General features: G+C 40.5%; 1 protein-coding gene across 3 annotated transcripts in view; it reads left to right on the plus strand.

Annotated features, from left to right (window-relative positions):
• HELB (DNA helicase B) overlaps positions 1-25,643 on the plus strand; it is a 65,707-nt gene that overhangs the window by 16,844 nt on the left and 23,220 nt on the right. For all 3 annotated transcript variants that reach the window (XR_007919494.2, XM_002711317.5, XM_008256755.4), the window contains exons 3-7: positions 3,636-3,805; positions 8,228-9,106; positions 15,041-15,218; positions 16,569-16,710; positions 18,796-18,950. Coding sequence is in view for 2 of the 3 variants with exons in the window: in XM_002711317.5 (XP_002711363.3) it covers positions 3,636-3,805; positions 8,228-9,106; positions 15,041-15,218; positions 16,569-16,710; positions 18,796-18,950 (1,524 nt within the window). In the remaining variant the exon portion in view is untranslated. The remainder of the gene's footprint in view (positions 1-3,635; positions 3,806-8,227; positions 9,107-15,040; positions 15,219-16,568; positions 16,711-18,795; positions 18,951-25,643) is intronic.

Raw genomic sequence — 25,643 nt, forward strand, 5'->3', positions numbered from 1 at the left:
TAGAGATTGAGTTGTTGATTTCTTTTTTTTTTTTTTTGGACAGGCAGAGTTAGACAGTGAAAGAGAGACAGAAAGAAAGGTCTTCCTTCCATTGGTTCACTCCCCAAATGGGTGCTATGGCCGGCACACTGCACTGATCCAAATCCAGGAGCCAGGTGCTTCCTCCTGGTCTCCCATGTGGGTGCAGGGCCCAAGCATTTGGGCCTTCCTCCACTGCCTTCCCGGGCCACAGCAGAGAGCTGGACTAGAAGAGGAGCAACTGGGACAGAATCCGGCACCCCAACTGGGACTAGAACTCGGGGTGCCAGTGCCGCAGGCAGAGGATTAGCCTAGTGAGCCGCAGCACCAGCTAAATTGTTGATTTCTAACTTTATTCCATTGTGGTCTGAGAAGACACACATTTTGTAATGATTTTGATTTTTTTTTTAATTGCTGAGACTTGTTTTGTGGTCTAGCATATGGTCCATCCTAGAGAGTGTTCCATGCACTGATGAGAAGAATGTGTATTCTGCCACTCTAGGGAGAAAGGTTCTGTAGATATCCATGAGGTCTGTTTGCTCTATGGTATTGATTAACTCTGTTGTTTCCTTGCTGATTTTTCTGTCTGGTTGCTCTGTCCATTGCTGAATGTAGGGTATTGAGGTCCTCCATTAGTATTGTGTTGGAGTCTGCCTATTAACATTTTTTTTAAGTATCCAGGTACCCTGTATAGGTGCGTGTACATTTATTATGGTCACATCTTCCTGTTGGGTTGATCCCTTAATCATTACATAGTGCCCTTCTCTGTCTCTTTTAACAGTTGTTATGTTAGTCTATTTTGTCTGATGTTATGATGGCTACATTAGCTCTTTTTTGGTTTCTGTTAGCATGGACTATCTTTTTCTATTCTTTCACTGTCAGTTTTGTGTGCATCTTTGTTAGTGAGATGTGCTTATTGTAGGCAGCAAATAGATGGGTTTTCTTTTTTAACGCATTCAGGCAGTCTGTATCTTTTAACTGGAGAATTAATACCATTTACATTCAAGGTGACTTGATTATTGATGACTTGGCCCTGCCATTTTTCCATAAATATACCTGTTGTTTACATTGGATTTCTTTTGTATTTCTACTGGTGGATTTTCTGCCTTCTCATTCTTTTGTAACGATGGCTGTCTTTCTGTGTGTAGCACATCCTTAAGCATTTTCTGCGGGGCTGGATGAGTGTTGACAAATTATTTCTGTTTGTTATGGAAGATCTTTGTTTCACCTTCATTCATAAATGAGATCTTTGCAGGGTACAGTATTCTGGGTTGACAGTTTTTTTCTTTTAAGACTTGGACTATATCTTGCCATTCCCTCCTGACCTCTGTAGGGTTTCTAATGAGAAGTCAGCTGTGAGACTAATTGGAGGTCCTCTGAAAGTAATCTGGCATTTCTCTCATGCACATATTAGAATCTTTTCTTTATATTTTACTGACTACAATGTATCATGGTGAAGATCTTTTCTGGTCATATCTGTTAGGAGTTCTATGTGCTTCTTCTACTTGAACATCCCTTTCTTTCTGCAAATTGGGGATGTTTTCTGTAATTATTTCACTAAATAGGCTTCCTATTCCCTTCATTCTTTTCGTTCCTGCAGGAATTCCTAAGGCCCATATGTTGGGCCATTTGGTAGTATCCCATAGATTTACAACACTGTTTTTTTCTATTTTGTTCTTCTTCTTCTTTTTTTTTTTTTTTTTTTTTGGTCTGACTGTAAGATTTCCAAAATCTCTACTTGAATATCCCTTTCTTTTTCCAAATTGGGGAAGTTTTCTGTAATTGTTTCACTAAATAGTTGTTCTAGTCTGTTCTCTCTTCCCACACTTTCAGGAACTCTGAGACCTGTATCTTGGGTCATTTGATAGTATCCTTTAAATTTCCAACACTGTGTGTAAAGTCAGTTTTCTATTCTTTTTTTTTTTTTTTTCCTGGCCTGGCTGTAAGATTTCCAAATATTTGTCTTCTAGTTCAGATATTCTTTCTTCTGCCTCGCCAAGTCTGCTGTTAAGGTTTTCTAATGCATTTTTTATTTGATTTATTTTTCATTTCTAATATTTTATTTTGATTTCTCTTTAAATCTCAATTTCATGGGAAAATTTTCATTCATGCCATGTATGGTTTTCTTTCATTTGTGAATTTGCTTCTGATTGCTTTTCACTAGACCCATGATTAATTTTTTGAATTCTGCTTCCAGCATTTCTTCCGTCTCTTTATCTTTGCATTATAGTATTGAAATGTGTTCATTTAGTGGCTTCATGGTGTTTTCCTTATTCCTAGTTCTTGAGTTTTTGCATTTGTTTTTAGGCATTTGTGGAGTTGATTTTTGTTTTTCACCGATGATGACTTTTGTCTTTGAGCTATCCCTCTGTGGCTTAGTAGAATGTCTTCTCTTTCAGTGAATACCAAGCGGTACATAGTGGGTGTGACTGGGGAACTCTGGTCAGTCCTCCAAGGTGGGGCGAGTATCCAGGGTAGCACCCAGGTTGGGCATGGTGGATCTTAGTGCCTGGGTGTTAGCCTCCCCTGTGTTCTGTGCCACCATATGAACCACACAAATGATCTGTGCAGTGTTCCCCCTGCAGTGACTTGCTCTAGGCAACCAAAGAGCTCTGAGTGTTGGAGCCACACCTGGTGATTGCACAGAGATCTAGCTATATCCTACATCTTCTCATGTAACCACTGAGTCCCCATGGTCTTAGCACATGAGGCTCCCACATCACTGGGGTCAGAGATTTCTCTCTGCCCTACCCTCCTCTCCATCAACAGAGAGACAGATGTTCCCTAGACAGCTGCTCCTAGATGTCTTGATCCTGGGAGGCTGTGGGTGCCTCTTCATCCTAAGTGGTTCCCTAGCCACCTTGCAGCCAAGCTCCAAGTCAGTCGGGACTGCAGATTTTTCCCTCTGCTGGATCACACACATAGGCAAGAGCTACTGGCTGAATGTTTCCCTCTTCCTGCCATTGCCACCAATACTGCCGAAAATATGGTGTCCTGTTTCAACCAGTTTCTGTGTGCATGCACAAAGTCTTCCACAGCTCCCACCCAAACCCAAAATGGCTCCTGTCCATTCTTGGCTGGGCAGCAGGCCCGGTTGTGGGGAAGTTAGGGTGAGATAAGCATGCCTCCTCTGTATCCACTGCATCTGCTGGCAACCACTAGCAACTGCTAGCCCCCAGTGCTCCACACTCTCCCTCCCGCTGCATCACCATGGGTCGCGGAAGTCCGATCTTGCCTCCATCTCCAAGCTGCTGCCTGCTCTGGCGCTCAGCTCCTGCAGTTGTGCTTGTGTTTGTGTTGCATGTCCACACCCTCCACAGAGGTCCACGGCATTCATCTTCCTCTTGTAGGATTTCTAGTGCAGTTTTCTCTCCAATTCTCCGGGGAGTGAACTTCCTACTTTTTTTTTAACTGTTTATCCATAGCCTAGTGCAGTATGTCATTTCCTAAACTGCCATCTTGGGTTCCCTCCCATGATCAGCTTTTTTGCTGGTTCTAATAGATTTGTTTCTCTTTGGATTTCTTGAAATGGTTGTCCTAAGTGGGAAAATCTTATAATCATTCAGTCTGTGTGCTCATTTGTATGTTTTAATTTGTTCTTTTCTAATATTTTGTAGATCACTTTATATATGTAACGACAGCTTTGCAGTTTCCAAAAATAATGGAATTCCTTCCAGTTCTCCTGCCTCGTCATTTTAAACAGCTCATAAGCTCACGTTCTGACGAAGTGTTGGCTAAGATAGAAGGTATTTTAGGTACACATCCGTGGAAGCTTGGATTTAGTAAAGTAAGTAAGTAAATGCTCAACATCTAGTAACCTTGCATAAAGCAAACTTTTGAAATTAGACAATTTTTCATTTCCTTTAGAGGAAAAATTATTATGTAGACTTCAGTGTTTTATTTTTCTTTGTGTGTTACAATTAAATACAAACTTCTGTGCTTATAGTTCTTATGCAAGTATGAAGTCAATAAATTTATAAGTAAGAACTGAAACAACAAAATGGATGACAAATTATCACTATTAATTTAATTATATAATTTGACAAGTATTTTTCTGTAATGAAATCTTCATTTGTAACAAGATTATAGATATTAAGTTATGTTTGGCCAGTCCCTCCCTTCTCTGCAATGCACTTTTCTATTTTCCAGTATGAACTGTTGAAAGCTTTCATTATTTATATGATATAGTCATAGAATCATCTGATTTTTATTTGTATAATAATAGCATTTATAAATGAATTTACTTTTTTGTTTATTATGTGTCTAAGAGTACAGAAATACAACTCTGAGATTCCAATGCTGAAATCAAATATGGTACTTAAATCTTGATAATACTTTGTTATAAGGTGATTTTCCAAATGAGAATGCATTTAAGAAATTCTGAGTTAATTCTTAGACATTCAAGAATGTTTGCTGACCCCTCCTCCCCGGTTTGAGAATTATTGTAATAATTAATTTGTTCCTTCTGTAAAGTGACTATAAATTCAGTGTGCTTTGAAAGATATCATACTAGAATATCAGATTAGTATAAATACTTATTCAGTAGAAAATTAATATGCCTAATAGAGAAGGGAGGTGGAGCAATGAGCTGTAGGGGGCAGATAATAATACTCCCTCATTTTCTTTTAAAAATATTTTAAAATCTAATGTTCTTTCTAACTAGAAGATACTAAGAGAACTTTAGAGAGCTAAAAAAGTTAGCCTGTCCACATTTCAGGAATTCATTATATCAATTGTTATTAAAAATATGCATTGTGTGAGACCCATGCATTTCAGCAAGCATCTTGAGGCCCTACTGGTGTAGAGCAGGATGTGATCAGGCCCTCTCATGGGCTCGCTGAGCTCAGCATCTTCCAGGTGAGGAGTGGACCTCACATTTTTCTTTCTGGTTAGTTGAATTTGAGATCATGTCAATAAAGATCCTAGAGCCAGCCTTCTTCCCTTCCTCTTTCTCTCCCTTCTTGTCTGTCTCCTGTTTTTAAAATTTCTGTGTATTTTTCATGTCTTTGTTTATTTGAGAAGCAGACAGAGGTCCTGTTTCCTGGTTCATTCCCCAAATGCCTGCAATGGCCAGGCTGAGCCAGGGATGAAAGTGGGAGCAGGGAATACAATTCAGGTCTTCTATGTTGGTGGCATGAATGCAAGTACTTGAGTGAGAACCTGTGAACTTGTGTCTGAAGATGGAGGAGTCCCATATTCTCCTCCTAGTGTGATCATTAAGTGATACTGCTTCCCATGCTAGCAAGAAAATAGAGGTTCACTCTGATGACATTCAACTGAGAGGTTCCAAACTTAGGGACACTGGGTGAGCATAAGGTAGGGATTGTCTTGTGGCTCAAAGAGTTTTTGCTAGGGAATAGGCTCCTCCTTACCCGCATGTCAGTGTGTGGAAGTCTTGTCTTCTATATAGTCACTATTCTGAGGGAAAAATTAGTTATGCACTGTATAATGAATTTTATTCAGAAGTGGACTGCATATACCGTGGTGGCCCCATGTGATGATACTGCTTGTTGACAGCAAAACTGTGTAAGTGTATTCTAATGTTTGTACAGTGATGGGCTCATCTTAATAGTACACTTTTCAGAATATATCCCTGTCATTAAGTGGTGCCTGACTACGGGGGAGTTTCAACCTGGTTGCAATGTTCTGGCCTAAAATAAGAAAAGGGGGCTTCAGGTCTCCCTATTTAGCAGGTGAACCACTCTCCAGGTATTATATTAATTTGTCTGGGTGGCTGTAATAAATACCACATGCTAAATGCCTTCCAAAACAGAAATTTATTGCCTCATGTTTCTGCAGGCTACAAATCTGAGACCAATGTGTGGGTAGGGCTGGCTTCTGTTGAGGCTTCTCTCCTTGACTGTAAATGATTGTCTTCTCTCTGTGTCTTCAGGTGGTCTTCCTTTTGTACTTCACTATGTCCTAACCTCTTCTTATGAGGATGCTAGTTGTATTGGATAAAGGCCCACTCTAGGGACCTTGTTAGTAAGGTTATGATCTCATCTAACCTTAATTACCTCTTTAGAAACTGTAGTTAACAAATATTGTCATATTCGAGGTACTGATGTTTAGCATTTCAACATACAAATTTTGAGGGGATTCAATTCAGACGTACATGGTATAGAGGGCTCAGAAATATGTCTCCATGAAGTAAAAATGGAACTGGTAAATGACCTCTGAGAGGATCATGGCTGGGGGAGTTCTGTGTCTGTTCTGTAGCATTTGGACACTAAAAAGCTAAACAAGCCAGGAAGACAGGCAGACATTAACTTCGTAGTGCATACCAAGTTCTGCACAAAAAAAATCACATTGTTCATTATGTCACTTGGCTATGTATCCTGTTTATATAAGCATAATAAGCACCTGTCTAGCCACAATTGAATAGCAAAATATATACTATATCTTTTTTTAAAAGATGGGTGGAAGAGAAATGTGTGGACGTGATAAGTAAAGATCTTCCATAGGGAGAGACTTTTCCATAGTTCAGAAGATACTAAAGATTTAAATTAAAAAAATTGAAGTGTAGGCCGGTGCCGCGGCTCACTAGGCTAATCCTCCACCTTGCGGCGCCGGCACCCCGGGTTCTAGTCCCGGTTGGGGTGCCGGATTCTGTCCTGGTCGCTCCTCTTCCAGGCCAGCTCTCTGCTGTGGCCAGGGAGTGCAGTGGAGGATGGCCCAAGTCCTTGGGCCCTGCACCCCATGGGAGACCAGGATAAGTGCCTGGCTCCTGCCATCGGATCAGCGTAGTGCGCTGGCCGCAGTGCACTGGCCGCGTCAGCCATTGGAGGGTAAACCAACGGCAAAGGAAGACCTTTCTCTCTGTCTCTCTCTCACCGTCCACTCTGCCTGTCAAAAAAAAAAAAAAAAAATTGAAGCGTAAATAATATTTTGATATGAGATGAATTGTGAAAGATGTAACTGAAGTGTTGGAGATGGTGCCTTTAGAAAAGCTAGAAAAGGATAAAGCATGGAATTTCTATTTTTTGTGGTAAGCCTTATAGCATTATCTGCTATCTCCCTTTTTATTTATTTATTTTTTTTGAGAGAGAGGCAGACAGAGACAAACAGAGCAAGACTCCCATCCCTTGAATGCCAACAGCAGCTGGCGCTGGGCTAGGCTAATGCCGTGAGCTAGGAACCCAATCCACATGTCATATGTGAGTGGTAGGGACCCAACCACTGAAGTCATCACCTATCTCATCTCAGGGTCTGCATTAGCAGGAAGCTAGAATCTGGAGTGGAGTTGGTATTCAAATCCAGGTACTTCAGTGCAGGATGTGGTCTTCCCAACTAGTGTCTTAACTGCTAGGCCAAATGCCCACCTGTTATTTGACCATTAACACTAATTGTGACAGCAGTGTCATGTGATACTTGGGATGACGGCATCCTGTATTAGAGCACCAGTTTGATTCTTTTTTTTTTTTTTTTTTTGACAGGCAGAGTGGACAGTGAGAGAGAGAGACAGAGAGAAAGGTCTTCCTTTGTTCCTTTGCTGTTGGTGCAGCCTCCAATGGCCGCCGCGGCCGGTGCACTGCGGCGGGCGCACCGCGCTGATCCGATGGCAGGAGCCAGGTACTTCTCCTGGTCTCCCTTGGGGTGCAGGGCCCAGGTACTTGGGCCATCCTCCACTGCACTCCCTGGCCACAGCAGAGAGCTGGCCTAGAAGAGGGGCAACCGAGACAGAATCTGGCGCCCCGACCAGGACTAGAACCCGGTGTGCTGGCGCCGCAAGGCGGAGGATTAGCCTAGTGGACCGCGGCACCGGCCTCAGTTTGTTTCTAGTCCTCAACTGCTTCACTTCTAATCCAGCTCCCTGCTAATGTACCTGAGAAAGCAGTGGAAAGCAGTAGAAGATGGCCCAAGTACTTGGGCACCTGCCACCAATGTTGGAGACCAAAATGGAGTTCTTTGCTCCTGGCTTCGGCTTGTTCCATCCTTGGCAGTTGTGGATATTTGAGGAGTGTATGAGTAAATGGAGCATCTTTTTTTCTGTATGTCTCCCTCTCTCTGTATGTCACTTTGGCATCACAGTGCCATCAGTTAAAAATTTAGAAATGTGTTAAGTATATAGTTGCCTCCCCCCTCCTTTAGTTGGAATACTTATCTTGTGGAACTTAAGATTGTCATCAAATAAGGTAGCTTTAACTGTTCTAATATCCATCAACATTTATAAGTTTTGTAAATCAACTTGAATTTAATTTTTTTAAAGGTAACCTACAGAGAATTGAGACTTCTGCAATGTGAGGCAAGTTGGACGGCGTTTTGTCAGTGTAAGCCTCTTCTCCAGTTGATGACTGATTTGGAGAAGAATGCATTGATAATATATTCTAAGCTGAAGCAGATATGTCGAGAACATGGGCACACATGTGTTGAAGAAGCTGACTTGACTTTGGAATTGTCAGAGCACATGTCTTTCCATGATGTTTGGCAGTCTCTGAAGTTTTTGAAGGATATTCATGTGGTGACCTATGAGAAGGGCTGTGTCTTTCTTTATGACCTTTACCAGGCCGAAAGGGGCATTGCCTCTTCAGTGTGTGACCTGATGGAGAGACCCCCGTGGCATTTACGTGTTGATGTCAAGAAGGTGCTTGCGTCTATTCAGAACACGAAGTCTGAGGATTCAGGCAGTGAAGATGCAGTGAACGAAAGCAAACCTGATGACACAAGACTAGAAAGTTCTGTGGATGTGCTCGATACACAGGACAGTGAGGACCGTATTGGGAATAATGGTGAAGATGAAACTAATGCAGACATAAGGGACATGCGTCTGGATCAGGATCAGGTGGCTGCTTTGGAAATGATTTGCTCCAAAGCTGTGACAGTCATAAGTGGGAAAGGTGGCTGTGGGAAGACCACAATTGTCAGCCGTCTTTTTAAGTATATAGAGCAGTTGGAAGAAAGAGAAATAAAAAATGCTTGTGAAGATTTTGAGCAAGATCAGGATGTCCCAGAAGAGTGGATTACGTTTACTAAGGAAAGTCAGCGAGAGGCAGACAAGGCTATAGAAGTTTTGCTCACAGCACCTACAGGAAAAGCAACTGGCTTACTCAGACAGAAAACTGGTCTTCCTGCTTATACCCTGTATCAGGTAAAAACCTTTGACGTTTTGTCTGTAGATAAAACACTTCTCTTGAAAACAAACTTACCTCTTACTTGCATAATCAGTATCCTCCTTGTCCAGTTTTGTTTTCTGAGGTTTCAGTTGTTGCAGTTAACTGAGGTCTGAAAATTTTACATGGAAAATTCTAGAAACAAGCATTTCATAAGTTTTAAATTGCCTGCTGTTCTGAGTAGCATTATGAAATCTTGTGCTGTCCCATCCTGCCCAGGATAAGAAATTATCCCTTTTCCCTATATGTTCATGCAGTATATGCTTACCACCTGTTGGTCATTTATAGCCATCGGGGTTGTTAGATTGGCTGTCATGCAGTGCCAGTATAGAGGGCCAGAGAAATCACCATCTGTGACTTCAGCATCCACTAGGGATCGTGGAATGTATTCCTCAAGGAAAAGGGAAGATGATGGTATCCATTGAATAGCTCCTGGGCTATTGCCTGTGGTAGCTGATCATTTAGACCAGCACTATTCAAAACTGCCCATCTGTAATCTGTTCTTGGTTTGCAGTGAGAAATGAATTAGTGCCAGCAATCAAATCAGTGCATTGCTTCCTTCACTGAAAAAAAAAATTTTAATTTTTGTTATTTTTTTTATTTGACAGAGTCAGAGAGAGAGAGAGAGAGACAGAAAGATCTTCCTTCCGTTGGTTCACCCCCTAAATGGCCGCTACGGCTGAAACTACACCGATCCGAAGCCAGGAGCCAGGTGCTTCTTCCTGGTCTCCCATGCGGGTGCAGGCACCCAAGCACTTGGGCCACCCTCCACTGCCCTCCCAGGCCACAGCAGAGAGCTGGAGTGGAAGAGGAGCGACTGGGACTAGAACCCAGTGCCCATATGGGATGCCGGCGCCGCAGGCAGAGGATTAACCTAGTGAACCACAGTGCCAGCCCTGAGAAAATCTTACTGCAAAAGGAATGTCAAGTGTACTAAAGTGTGTGTTTAATGATATAGTTAGTTTAGATCCTGCCAGAGACCAGCTCCAGCCAGTCCAGAGGCCCCAAGGAGTGAGGGGTGTTGGCGCTCAAAGAGATGAGAGACACACTCACAGCAAGGCTGATGGTATGGCTCTGGCTCTCGAGCACCAGACTTTATTTTTATATCATAAGTCACATAATGATTCTTTTTTCTCACGATAACAAGTTTTTTGTCCACTTTCATCTAGTTACAATTTCTTTGATTTTCAAGGGCGTATTCAGAGCATGGGTTACAGTCACAGGTGTGAGACAATGATTTTCAAAGGCATGTTCTGAGCATGGGTTACTATCAAAGACAGGTGTGAGATAATGGGCTGCCCACACAAGCCAAGGCTTGGAGTGCTGTTGAGCTATGGAGAAATTGGCTACCCAAGCTAGAATAGTACCTTCCTAATCCAATCTTTACTAGAAGCCCCAAGTTCAAAGCAGGCCCTTTTAAAAATGTATCCCCTCTTTGCAGTTCTTTCTGTAACTTTAATTTCTTTATTGTACTTTTTAAAGGTTCACTTAGATCTATTCTACAGTTTTGATATCCTAACTATTGTTGTATTTGTAGCATATATTGAATAAAAGCTTTAATAACATTTATCTTTGTTTAGTGGGAAGTATATACCAAGGAGCCTATTAATTCTTTTCCACAAATAGCTCAACCTTGCGTAAAGCATTAACACCTTCTCCTACACTAACATTCTGCTTGATTAAAATTCTACAAGGCAATGGACATTTTGAGGATTTTGAAACTAAGCGCTCTTCCCTAAAATTAGGAATACAGCAATCATTAGCGGGTCCGCCAGGAAGCTCTGGCTTTCTTTTGCAGAGTGTAGTTCCCAAAAAACCTAAAACCACCAAGAGGACTGCAGCTGTCCTTCTTCTGAGACCTTGTCAGCCAGCTGAAGTTGCCTTGGCCTCGCCAAGATCCTCACACAGTAGATATTTTCCGTGGAAACTGGTGGCGCATGTACCGTAGTCCATAGACCATATTTTGCATAGCACTGGAGATGGAGGAAGAAGTTTTTTTAAAAACTTTTTTAAAGATTTATTTACTTGAAAGAGAGAGAGATCTTCCATTCTCTGGTTCATCTCCAGATGGTCTCAATGGCCAGGCTGAAGCCAGGAGCCAGGACCTTCTTCTAGGTCTCCCATTTGAGTTACAGAGGCCCAAGCACTTGGTGGTGGAATAAGGACATAGGCCTCAGCCATTTTAGTTCCTTGCCTGAAACTAAATCAAATTCCCCTATGGATTCTTTTATTCCTGCATTCTTTCAAGAGACAAGTTTAGTCCCATGGCCTGTACTCTTCCCCACCCCATCCTCTGCATTGTTTTCCAAGTTTGAAAGCCTGCAAAAACCCTATACAACCTAGCCCAGCTCCCCACACTGCCCTCCCCACCAGACCCTTAGGCCACCCTAAGGTATAAAAGACCCAGCCTGCTGGAAGGCTGTGCTGTCTGCCACATGTTCACTCTGTGTACATGCCAGCAGTTGGGTCATTGTTGTGGATTTATTTTCCCTTGAATAAATTAATTTTGGTTATGAGTTTGTATCCTGTCTCCTCTCTGTTTTGCTTGCCTTTTCCTTACACTTGGGCCATGCTCTGCTGCTTTTCTCAGGCCATTAGTAGGGAGCTGAATTGGAAGTAGAATAGCTGGGACTCAAACCTGTGTCCACATGGGATGCTAGTGTCAGAGGCAGCAGCTTTACTGCCATGCCACAGAGCCAGCCCCATGTTTTTTATTCTTTTTAGAATGAAACTCCATGAGAGTGAGGACTTGGGTCATCTGGTGTAGTTCTTCATGTCCTCCATCTACAATAGTGACTGGCAAATTATAATTATATGGTGAAAATTTCAGATCAGTTAATATCCTTGAAAAAATAGTCTTGGCTATAATTAACAGTTGTGGAGTTTAAATTTGTAAATTTAAACTATCTATCCCTGGCCTACCATTTTGGACATAGAGAACTGTCAGAAAATTTCTAGGAAGATAGTAATTGAATTGGACTCTAAAGAATGTGGAGGCTCAGGTTAGGAGAAGGACATTTGATTTAGGGGAAAGGCCTCTCCAAAGGCATTGAATAAAATGATCATAGCTGTGTGGAGAGGGTTTAGGGATGATTGGCATTGCAGAATTAACTTGGTTTATACAGGGATTTTGAACTTCAAAGTTAGTGTTTTGATATTGTGTCATTAAATCTTTGATTAAGTGAAGTGGGATTATCGACACTTTTACAGGAGAAACATTTGAAATTTGAGCTCTTTAAACAACTGACCTAAGGGCTAGACCTAGGATTTAGTTTTTAAAGATTTTATTTAATTGAAAAGTAGAATGACTGAGAGGGGGAAAGAGAGAGAGAGAGAGAGAATCTACCATCCACTGGTTCACTGCCCAATGGCCATAATGGCTGGGGCTGGGCCAGGTGGAAACCATGATTCTGGAACTCCATCTGGGTCACACACATGGGTGGCAGGAGCCCAAGTACTTTGGTTGTCTTCCTCTGCTTTCCAAGGCACACTAGCAGGAAGCTGGTTCAAAAGCAGAGCAGTCTCAACTTGAACTGATGCTCTGACATGGGAGTCTCAAGCTGCAACATAATCCACTGTGTCACAACCCTGGCCTCCAACTAGGATTTGAATTGAGATCCTGACCCCCAGCTTGTTGCTCTTGCCACAGTGCTTGCTGCACTTTCATCATTTGTTGTGGATTTTTTGGCACCTAACAGGGAAACTTGATTTTGGTTTAGTAGGGAGCCTTCTAGGTTTCTAAACAAAAGAATGAAGTAAAAACCATTTCAAGGAAGATTACATAGAGCTGTAGAGCCACTGACTATCTCAAAATTTATTTTGCTTGTTACCTTTATTTATCCATGAATGAATGGGAACCTAGAGAAGTTCAGTGTAGCTCATGGGTGAGAGAGTCTTCTGATCAGTTTAATGCCTTTTTACCCTGTCCCTTCATGTCTGGTTAGTCTGAAGGGGGAAACCACAAGGGGAGGGGTATGGAGGGGCCATCACTAAGTTTCCTCTAACATGTCAATACTGACCATTTGGTTATATCTTAGTATCTGCTGGGATACTGGGGTATAAATGTTCAAAGAACATTTCTGAAGCCCAATTTGGTTCAGGAGAGAATTTAAGAGTTCAAGAAGAGCATTGGAGAGAGATTTTTGCTACTTGCTTCTCTTACTTGGACTAGGGTTGCAAGATGTAGCAGATACAAATATAAATACTATTTTAGCTTAGTTATGCACCAGATATTGCAGTCCATATTAAGTAATTTAATGTGCATCTGAAGTTCAAATGTGATTGAAGAGCCTGTATGCATTCCCATCTTGAGTTAATGTGTAGGAGAACCTGACTAAAAGGCTATTGGAGTGATTGAGGTGCTCATAGATGGGGCCTTTATTAAGCTGGTAGCACTAGAAAAACTGGAAATTTTCAATCAGGCATTTCTAAGATAACTGATTAAATGTATTATATAAACAAAAGGATCGGGTAATTCCAAATGTTCTATTTAAGACAAGACCACTGAGAGAATGGGAGGTTTTGTTGAAGGGAATTGATACATTTGGGTGGGAAATATGATGGCTTTACTTAATTAGCTTTACTTATTTGGGTTTTTCAACTAGTTTTAGTAGAAAAAAGTAAGATAAAGTAATACCAACCATTTAAAAAATCTGTATATATATATATGTCCCCACTATGACATAGAAGCATTTCTGCAGTGATGCACATGCAAATGTTTACTATTCTCTAGTTGAAGTTTTACAACTAATTCTTTTCTTCATCTAAATTTAAAAAATAACAAATTGTATTATCTCCGTAATGAAGAGTTGTGTTGTTATTTTGGTGTGATTTTTATTTGTTTTAAAATTTTGTTTGAGAGAGACAGAGACAGAGGAAGAAAGATATATACACAAACACAGAGAGCTCCCATTTGCTGGTTCACTCCCCAAATGCCTACAAAAGGTAAGGCTGGGCCAGGCCAAAGCGAGAACTAGGACTCAGTCTGGGTCTTCCATGTGAGTGAGAGCAACCCAACAACTTGAGCCATCCCCTGTTGTCTTCAGGGTGCACATTAGCAGTATGCTGGAATTGGGAGCTTTCAGGACTTGAACTCTAGCACACTGATATTAGATGCAGGCACAACCACTTCTGGTGGTGATTTTTCAGATGTTGAGGAGGCAAGGAAGTTTAGAACATTTGAAAGAAAAGTAGTATTTTTCCCAGTTAGGTTGAGGAAACTTTTATTTCCTAAATGGAGCCACATAGCTGGGAAAAGGGTTTGGAATATGTCAGAAGGCCAAGAGAATGTTTGTTTGGAAACGGTAAAGCATAGGGAGCTTTCTCTGGTCAAGAATGTTGAGAGGAACTGGTGCTGTGGCATAGCCAGTTAAGCCCCTGTCTGCAGTGCTGGCTTCCCATCTGGGTGCCAGTTTGAGTCCTGGTTGCTCCATTTCCCATCCAGCTCCCTGCTAATGTCCCTAGGAAAGCAATGAAAGATGGCCCAAGTACTTGTACCCACATGGGAGTCTCCGATCAAGCTCCTGTCTCCTGGCTTTGGTCTGGACCAGCCCTAGCTGTTGCTGTCATTTGGGGGAATGAACCAGGAAATGGAAGCCTTTTCTCTCTGGCTCTGCCTTTCAAATAAATAAATCTTTAAAAAAAAATAAGAGAAGTGTTGAGATTTTTGTAGTGGAACAGTGTTGTGCATGAAGCTTATTAAATTAAGCACATTTCCATTGGAAAGCAGTGTTTTGAACTGTTTATTTAATCTGTCTCTTCTCTGTATTCATCTTTGTTCTCTGTTTCTTTAGCTTTTTTCCCCCTATTTTTTTCTCTCTCCTCCCCTTGATCCCCCATTTACAAGTTTTGTATTAAAATTTGTTGTTGAAATTTTTTAACCTGACTTTATAAATGTCATACCTTGCTTATAGGTCAATTATAGCTTCTATTTATGGGACAAAAAGATTGTGTCCAAGAATGAGCCTTGGAAATTTTCTTCTGTTAGAGTTCTTGTTGTGGATGAAGGGAGTTTGGTATCTGTAGGAATCTTCAAATCAGTTTTGAAATTATTGTGTGAGCACTCCAAACTTGCTAAGCTTATAATCCTTGGTAAGTGAAAATATTGTTGTAATTCTGATGTTTAGTTCACAGCACTGCGGATAATAGATTGTTTATTCCATTTCACGGTATCATTTCTAAAGGTGGAAAACCATTTCTAAGAGACTTTGTGGAGGCTACAGTAACTTGAGTACAGTCACTTTCCTAATCCTTGTGGATGGTTCTTGGTTTGCAACAGGATTTCAGCATGCTAGGATGTGGGTAGTATCATCTTGGAAAGGTCAGTGCTAATCAGCAAAAGGCTATTCAAAGAGTGTTACTGTCAGAGACAGAGTAAATCAGGATGTAGATCATTTAGGAATAGTAAAATGTCTAAATTATGGACCACTTAGAAATAATTTTGTGATTCTAAACCAGTAACTCAAATTAGTTGTTACCTGCCTCTGAAGTCCTTCAAATTTTGTTGAGATTCAGGTAGGTTCTATTGGGTTGTAGTCTATAGATGATTAGATGTAATAGAGAAAAAATAAAATTGAGTGAAATTTTATATTTATATATATACATATATATTACTTTCTACATCTTTGAGAGGACATTTTATAAGCAGTTGATTATATTAATGGCTTAAACATTCTCCTCGTTTTTACCCCCACGGATTTATCTTATCTCTGTTTGCATTTTTGTTTATTTCAAGCAAAATTTAAAAAAAAATTGGTTTTCATTTTATTTGAACAAGAGAGACAAAGATCATTCATCTGCTGGTTCACTCCCCAAATTTCTGCAGCAGCCAGGGCCAGCCTATGCTGAAGTCAGGAGCTAGGACGTCAGTCTCAGTTTCCCATGTGCATGGCATGGAGCCATCTCCTGCTGCCTCTCAGAGTACACGTTGAAAGCAGAACTAGAACTTGTACCCAGGCACTCTGATATGGGATGAGTATGTCCAAAGTAGAAAATTAACAACTGCTAAATGATATCTGAAGAAAAAAATTTTAATGGAGCAAAGCATTGTGATTAGATTACCAGAATTTGTTACCAAATACATTTAATTAGTTTTATATTTGAAAAATTTATTTTATGTATTTGATGCTATAAATTCTTCCATGTTCAATAAGTATTGAACCAGATTGAATATGTGGCCAAATGTTAGCTAAGACCTTTTTTAAAATATATTGTCTAAAATATATCCCCCTGCATAGTATGCCTGTGGAGAAGGGTATAAAAACAGTTCAGTTCAGATTTTGTTACTTCATTGTGCTATTGCTATCCACCCCCCTCCGGAAACCTTTTATTTAAGGTATGCAAACTTCATGCACTTTATAAATACAACTTTAGCAACATAGTGATAGTGATTCTTCCACTGTACCCACGCTTCCACCCCCATTCCTATCTTTTTCCTTTCAGGTGATATTAGACAATTACCCAGTATTGAACCTGGTAACTTGCTGAAAGATCTTTTTGAGACTCTTAAGTCAAGACATTGTGCTATTGAGCTAAAAACAAACCACAGAGCAGAATCTCAGCTAATTGTGGATAATGCTACAAGGTAAATTGTAACTAAAATTTACATTCCTCTCTATTGTATTAGAAATAAAAGTAAGAAAATATTGTATTAGCTTTTAAATTAGAATTTTTATTATATCTTTTATTAAACACATTCTGTCCTTAAAGTATATACCTTTGCCCATGGCTAGAAGAACAAAATTAATATTTTTATGCCTGGCTAAGCATATAGTATTATTGAAAGTTAAGAATGGATGCATTTTCCTAACTTAAAAAGCTCATGCAATCAGCCTTTTGTATCAACAGGTTCTGCATCAACCTCAGGTTGAAAATATTTAAAAAAAAATTATGTCTGTGTTGAACATTGTAGACATTTTTTTCTTGCCATCATTCCCTAAGCAATATAGTATAACAACTATTCACTAAGCTTATATATTGTATTAGGAATTCTATGTAACCTAGAGATGATTTCAGGTGTAAGGAGGATGTGCATGCATTATAGGCAAAGACTGTCATTTTACATAAGAGACTTGAACATCCATGAATTTTGGTAGTTGGGGGGTTGGTCCTGGGCCTACACCCCAGCAAATACTGAGGGACAGGGCATGGATTAATGGTGCATTAAATTTAGAAACTGCAGTAGCATTCATAAGCAGAATATAGACATGAGTTTGAGTTCAAGGGAGAATTTGGTAAGAAATTCCCCCTAATATTTCTGAGAAAAAGCCTAATGCACAAAAGCTAAATGTGGTATTTCACTTCTAGGTGGTGGTATACTTGGCAAGTTTATTTCCCTTAAAATGCAAAAGAATCGTCATTCCTTAGTCCTTTTGGAGGGTCAGCTTTTGGAGTGATCCTTGATGTATACAGGCATTTGCCTTCTCCATAATCCATGTATCGGCAAACTGCAATTCTATTTTGTGACATTTATTCTAATATTAAAATCTGGATGTAATGGGACATTGTAATACTAAGAGACTGTTTCATTCATTGGGCCAAAATTTACCTTTGTTTTTAACTCTTTTTAAACAAATGTTTTTATTGCTTGAACATCCCCTTGATTGGATGTCAGCAGAAACTAGAACATTCAAAACCTACTTTTTTTTATGCCCCTGTCTACCCAAGACTGGATAGTGGGAGTACAGGAGTAATATTTAGTTGCTGACTGTGCAGATTCCCTGTGATCCACCATGGAAGATTTCTAGAGAATATGCTAATATCTGCGGTCAGAAGCAAAACAGGAATTGAATGAATCCTAAGATAAAGCTTAATGTGATAAACCTTAAACTCAAAAATTAAATCTAAGATATTTATAGCAAGGGCAGTTTTATTCCCTGTTCTAATTCTTCTTTTAACTCTTGCTTGGGAAATATTGGAGGTGACACAGTAGGGTACCACCACCTCTGGTAACCAGGCATGTCTTAGGTCTGTTTGGGGGCATTAGTCTTCTTCCAAATAACCAAGGAGAGGCTCTGTTATCTGTTTTCAATATGATTTGCTAGTCTTGGAAAATACAAGCACAAAAGAAGGATGAAAAGGGAATAGAAATAAATAGAAGTAGATGTGTTTAGTTGACTCCATTTTGGAAAATTGGAGCATATGTATGATGTATATTAAAGAAAAGAGTACGGTGTCAATGTATGGCAAAGGCCCCAACTAGTTAAAATTAATAGTAGTAAGGGATATTGAGCCAAATGGGTTCCGTTTGCTTCCTGCCTTCCTTGTTTTCCTCCTCTGTGACCTTTGGCAACCCCCTGGACTCACTAAGCCTCTTTCTCATCTGTGAAAGGAGGATGATACACGCCTTGTATGGTTCTTTTGTGGTTTGGAGATAAGTAGGGCAGGTTGTCAGAGGGGTACTCTGTAAATCCTCTGATCATTTTTTTCCCTGACATTTTTAATTGCCTAGGTGTATGGGACTGGTTATTAAATATAATGCCACAATTTTTATGGTATTTAATTCTATTATAAAACTCACTAATTATAATGCATGCCTGGGTAGCCTTTTCCTACTATTTATTATCTATTAACATGTTAATTATTGTAAGAACTTTAGCTCTGATCATCTATGAAGACAAATTTTTGGATTGTAATGTTCTTTGTGTATGTATTTTTATCTTTATTAAAGGATCTCAAGGCGCCAATTTCCAAATTTTGATGCAGAAGTAAATATTACTGATAATCCAGCAGTCCCCATCTCAATTCAAGACAAGACATTTATTTTTGTCAAACTCCCAGAAGAAGATGGCAGTTCTCAGTTATCTAAAAATAATCATCATTCTCGTAAGTATAAACCTCTGTGAGTGTAGGCTTAGGTGTGTTTCAGGTTTGTGATATAGTAATTAAGTGATTAGTTGTGACTTTATTTGATGGCAAAGACAAATATTGCTAGTGAAAATTAGGCACTAAAATAAACTAACTTTTTGTCAAAAGTAGATCACCCTAGAATTTTTTTTTAAGATTTTAATTGTTTATTTGAGAGGTGGCGTTATAGACAGAGAGGGAAAGACAGAGAGAGGTCTTCATCATCTAGTTCACTCCCCAAATGACTGCAGTGCCCAGAGCTGGGGTGATCTGAAGCCAGGAGCCAGGTGCTTCTTTCAGGTCTCCCACGTAAGTGCAGGCACTTGAGCCAACCTCCACTGATCTCCCAGGCTGTAAGCAGAGAGCTGGATCAGAAGACAAGCAGGCAGGTTTCTAACCGGTGCTCATATGGGATGCTGGAGCTGCAGGCATAACAGAGCTGGCACTGTGGTGCAGTGGGTTAAAGCCGTAGCCTGAAGCGCCGACATCCCATATGGGTGCCAGTTCTAGTCCCGGCTGCTCCTCTTCCAGTCCAGCTCTCTGCTATGGCCTGGGATAGCAGTGTAAGATGGCCCAACCCCCTGGACCCCTGCACCTGCGTGGGAGACCCGGAAGAAGCTCCTGGCTTCTCGGCACAGCTCTGGCCATTGTGGCCTTCTGGGGAGTGAACTGGTGGGTGGAGGACCTCTCTCTGTCTCTACCTCTCTCTCTAACTCTTTCAAATAAATAAAATAAATCTTTTAAAAAATGCATATACATAATAAGGATTCTGTATCTGTTGAGTGAATAAATGGAAAACCCCAATAATCTAGATTTATTCAGAAGAAAGTGAGTCTTAATGAAGTATTCCTGAGTAGTTTGAAAACCAAGTACTTTTGTTTTGAGTGTGTCTGTGAAACAAAAATTATGGCTTGTCAAACTGTTGCCAAGCAGCGTTCCTAACAGTTCTGTTTTATAAAATGGACAAGTATTGCTTCCAGTTATGGGTGTTATGATGGCAACATGGCAGGGTTGAGAAGAAGGGAATGGAATAGGAAATCTCTCATGTACATGACCCATGTCACACCACTTAACTCAGTTGTAAAATGGGAATCATGGTGACATTGCTTTGTGAAGTTTGAGGCCATTCGTTAACTGTGAGCCATTATGTAAATATTAATTTTTTATGAACAATTGATATTATTAAAATAGCTATTACTGCTGAATTTATTGAAATAGAGTAAACTCCTTTAATCTTTATTTGTATTATAAACGGAGCAAACCTTTAAAATGAGTGTAATGACTTAGAATTTAATTAGTAAAGATTTAGATGATTATTACTGGGGATTTGTTGTAGTTACCACAGTTTTTTTTTTTTTTTTTGACAGGCAGAGTGGATAGTGAGAGAGAGAGACAGAGAGAAAGGTCTTCCTTTGCCGTTGGTTCACCCTCCAATGGCCGGTACGGCCGGCGCGCTGCGCTGATCCAAAGGCAGGAGCCAGGTGCTTCTCCTGGTCTCCCATGGGGTGCAGGGCCCAAGCACCTGGGCCATCCTCCACTGCACTCCCTGGCCACAGCAGAGAGCTGGCCCGGAAGAGAGGCAACCGGGACAGAATCCGGCGCCCCGACCGGGACTAGAACCCGGTGTGCCGGTGCTGCAAGGCAGAGGATTAGCCTAGTGAGCCGCGGTGCCGGCCCTGGGTTGATTCTATAGTTAGCTTTTGTGAATTGTGCTGCAATGAATATGGGGGTACAACTTTTTCATATACAGGTTTCTTTTGGTTTGGGTGAATTCCAGGTGTGGGATGGCTGGATCATATGGAAGGTCTATATAAAGATTTCTGAGGTATCTCCACAGTGTCTTCCACAGTGGATGCACCAGTTTATGTTCCCACCAGTAGTGGACTAGGGTACCTTTCCTCACATCCTCACCAGCATTTGTCATTTGTTGATTTCTGTATAGGAGCCATTCTAACTGCAATGAGGTGAGAAACCTCATTGTGATTTTGATTTGCATTTCACTGATGGCTAGTGATCCTCAGCATTTTCTCAAGTGTCTTGTCCATTTGAATTTCCTCTCTTGAAAAATGCCTGTCCAAGTCCTTCACCTATTTCTTAACTTGATTATTTGTTTTGTTGATGTCAGATTTCTTGACCTCTTTCTAGATTCTGCATGTTAATCCTTTATCAGTTGTATAGTTTGCAAATACCTTCTCCCATTCTGTCGGTTGCCTCTTCGCTTTGCTGAGTGTTTTTTTATAGTGCAGAAGTTTCTCAGCTTAATGTAATCCCATTTGTCAATTTTGGTTTTGATTGCCTGTGCTTCTGGAGTCTTTTACAAAAGTATTTGCCTATGCCAATGTCTTGCAGAGTTTCCCCAGTGTTCTCTAGTAGTTTGATGGTTTTGGGTCCTAGATATAGGTCTTTGACCCATTTTGAGTGAACTTTTGTATAAGGGTTAAGCTATGGGTCTAGTTTCATACTTCTGCATGAGGAGATCCAGTTTCCCCGGGACCATTTGTTGAAGAGACTGTCCTTGCTCCTGGAATTGATTTTGGCTCCTTTTTGAAGGATTAGTTGATTATAGATTCATGGATTGATTTCTGGAGTTTCTATTCCATTCCATTGGCCTATACATCTGTTGATGCCTCTAGCTTTGTTCTTATTGTATAAGATTACCATAGCTGTTTGTGGTCTCTTGTGTTTCCATGTGAATTTTAGCATCATTTTTTCTAGATCTGGGAAGAATGTCATTGGTATTTTGATTGATATTGCATTGAATCTGTAAATTGCTTTTGGTAATATGGAAATATTGATGATGTTGATTATTCCATGAACATGGAAAATTTTTTCTTTTTTTGGTGTTGTCTTCTTTTTTTTATTTTTATTAATTTATTTATTTAATTTTTTTTATTTTTGACAGGCAGGGTGGACAGTGAGAGAGAGAGACAGAGAGAAAGGTCTTCCTTTGCCATTGGTTCACCCTCCAGTGGCTGCCGTGGCCGGTGCATCGCGCTGATCCGAAGCCAGGAGCCAGGTGCTTCTCCTGGTCTCCCATGGGATGCAGGGCCCAAGCACTTGGGCCATCCTCCACTGCACTCCCTGGCCACAGCAGAGAGCTGGCCTGGAAGAGGGGCAACCAGGACAGAATCCGGCGCCCCCACCGGGACTAGAACCCTGTGTGCCGGCATCGCAAGGCGGAGGATTAGCCTATTGAGCTGCAGCGCCGGCCTTTGGTATTGTCTTCTATTTCTTTAGTGTTTTGTAATTTTCATCCTAGAGATCTTTGATGTCCTTTCCAAGGTATTTAATCCTTTTTGGAACCGTTGTGAATGGGATTGACTTAAAAATCCTTCCTTGGCCAGCAGCATGGCTCACTTGGCTAGTCCTCAGCCTGTGGCGCCAGCACCCGGGGTTCTAGTCCCGGTTGGGGCGCCGGATTCTGAACCGGTTGCTCCTCTTCCAGTCCAGGTCTCTTTTGTGGCCAGGGAAGGCAGTGGAGGATGGCCCAAGTGCTTGGGCCCTGCACCCGCATGGGAGACCAGGAGGAAGCACTTGGCTTCTGGCTTTGGATTGGCGCAGTGCGCTGGCCACAGCACACTGGTCTTAGCGGCCATTTGGGGAGTGAACCAATGGAAGGAAGACCTTTTGCTCTGTCTCTTTCTCTCTCTCTCACTGTCTAACTCTGTCAAAAAAAAAAAAAAATCCTTCCTCAGCCATGATATTGTCTGCCTACAAAGGCTATTGATTTTTCATGTTGATTGTATATTCTGCCACTTTACCAAACTCTTATGAGTTCCAAGATTCTCTCAGTGGAGTCTCTTAGATCCACTATATAGAGTCATGTCATCTGCAAATAGAGATAGTTTTATTTCATCCTTTCCAATTTGTATCTTGCTGATTTATTTTTCTTGCCTAATGGCTCATTTGAAAACTTTCAGGACTATATGAAATAGCAGTAGTGAGAGTGGGCATTCTTATCTGGTTCCAGATCATAGGCAGAATGCTTCCAGCTTTTCCTCATTCAGTAGTGTACTGGCCATGGGTTTGCCATAAATTGCCTTGATTATGTTGAAGAATGTTCCTTCTTTACTTAATTTGGTAAAGGTTTTCATTACCAAAGAATGTTGTATTTTATCCAGTGCTTTCTCTTTATTTATTGAGATAACCATATGGTTTTTGTTATCTAATTTGTTAATGTGCTGTATTACATTTACTGATTGTGAATGTTGAACCATCCCTGCATACCAGGGATAAACCCCACTTGGTCCATGTGAATGATCTTCCTGATCTGTCGATGGATTTGATTGATGAGTGTTTTGTTGAGGATCGTTGCATCTATGCTCATCAGGGAAACTGGTCTATAGTTCCCTTTCTGTGTTGTATCTTTTTCTGGTTAGGAATTATGATGATGCTTCATAGAAGGAGTTTTGGAGGATTTCCTCCTTGTATGTTATTTTGATTAGCTTGAGAAGAATTTAAATGTGTTGTAAATTCAGCAGTGAAGCCATCCGGTCCTAGGCTTTTCTTTGCTGGGAGGGTCTTTATTACTGATTCAATTTCCTCTTAAGTATTGCTCTGTTTAAGTTTTTTCTGTCTTTATGACTCAATTTTGGTAGGTTGTATGTGTCCAGGAATCTATCCATTTCTTCTAGGTTTCCCAATTTGTTGCCATATAGCTCCTTGAGGTAATTTCTTTCTTTTTTTTTTTTTTTTTAAATTTATTTGACAGATAGAGTTTGACAGTGAGAGAGACAGAGAGAAAGGTCTTCCTTCCGTTGGTTCACTCCCCAAATGGCTGCTACGGCCGGCATGCTGTGCCGATCCGAAGCCAGGAGCCAGGTGCTTCCTCCTGGTCCTCCATGTGAGTGCAGGGCCCAAGGACTTGGGCCATCCTCCACTGCCTTCCTGGGCCATAGCAGAGAGCTGGACTGGAAGAGGAGCAATTGGGACTAGAACCTGGTGCCCATATGGGTTGCCAGTGCCGCAGGCGGAGGATTAACCAAGTGAGCCACGGCACCAGCCTGAGGTAATTTCTGATGATTCTTTTATTTCTGTGGTATCTGTTGTTGCATTTCCTTTTTCATTTCTGATTTTATTGATTTGAATCTTCTCCCTCTTTTTTTTTTTTTTTTGTTTAGTTGAGCCAATGGTGTATCAATTTGGTTTATTTTGTTCAAACAATTTCAGAACTGATCTTTTGTATTTGTTTCAGTTTTGTTTTTTCTCTAATTATTTCTTTCCTCTTACTAATTTGGGGTTTGGATTTTTGTTGTTTTTCCTCGTCCTTGAGATGCATTGATAGCTCATTTATTTGGTACCTTTCCTATTTCTTCATGTAGCCCCTGTTGCTATAAACTTTCCTCTTAATACTGCCTTTCTGTATCCTGTAAGTTTTGATATGATGTATTGTTGTCTTCATTTGTTTACAGATATGTTTTGATTTCTCTTCTGATTTCTTCTTTGGCCCTCTGTTCATTCAGAAGCATGTTGTTCAGTCTCCATGTGTTTGCATATGTTCTAGAGATTCCTGAGTTGTTCATTTCCAACTTCCTTCCATTGTGGTCAGAAAGGATGTATATGATTTTGATTTTTTTGAATTTGCTGAGACTTGCTTTATGGTCTAGCATATGGTCTATCCTTGAGAAAGTTCCAAATGCCGATGAGAAGAATGTGTATTCTGCAACTGTGGGGTGAAAAGTTCTATAGATATCAATTAGGTGCATTTGGTCCATATTGTCAATTAGCTCTGTTGTTTCTTTATTGACTTTCTGCTAGTTGATCTGTCCATTGATGAAACTGGGGTGATGAAGTCCCCTGTTACTGTTAGAGTCTTGTCTCCCTTCAAATCCATTAACATTTCTTTTAAATACCCAGGTGCCCTGTAATTGGGTGCATATCCATTTATTATAGTCACATCTTCCTGTTGAATTGATCCATTAATCATTACATAGTGCCCTTCTTTGCCTCTTTTAACAGTTTTTGTGTTAGTCTATTTTGTCTGATATTAAAATGGCAAATGCTGCCATTTTTGCTTTCTGTTAGCATGGCATATATTTTTCAATCCTTTCACTTTCAGTCTGCATGTGTCTATGGGGAGATGTTTTTCTTGTAGGCAGCAAATAGATGTGTCTTGTTTTTTATTCCATGTAGGCTGTCTGTAATTTTTAATTGGAGAGTTGAGGCCATTTACATTCAAGGTGACTATTGATAAGTAATGGCTTAGCCCTGGAACTTTTCCATAAATATTCCTATTTTTTACTTTGGATTTCCTTTGTACTTTTACTGGGAGATTTTCTGCCTTCTTTCATAGTTATCATGTTTCTGTGTGTAGCACATCCTTAAGGATCTTTTGTTAGGCTGGATGAGTGGTGACAAATTCTCTTTGTTATGGAAGGTCTTTATTTCACCTTCATTCATAAATGAGAGCTTTGCAGGGTACAGTATTCTCAGTTGACAGTTTTTTTCTTTTAAGACTTTTTTTTTTTTTAAATTCATTTATTTATTTGAAACTCAGAGTTACACAGAGAGAGGAGAGGCAGACAGAGAGAAAGGGCTTCCTTCTGCTGGTTCACTCCTCAACTGGCTGCAACAGCCAGGGCTGTGCCAATCTGAAGCCAGGAGCCAGGAGGTTCTTCCGGGTCTCCCACTCAGGTGCAGGGGCCCAAGGACTTGGGCCATCTTCTACTGCTT

This window comes from Oryctolagus cuniculus, chromosome 11 (assembly GCF_964237555.1).
Source record: "Oryctolagus cuniculus chromosome 11, mOryCun1.1, whole genome shotgun sequence".
Lineage (NCBI taxonomy): Eukaryota > Metazoa > Chordata > Mammalia > Lagomorpha > Leporidae > Oryctolagus > Oryctolagus cuniculus.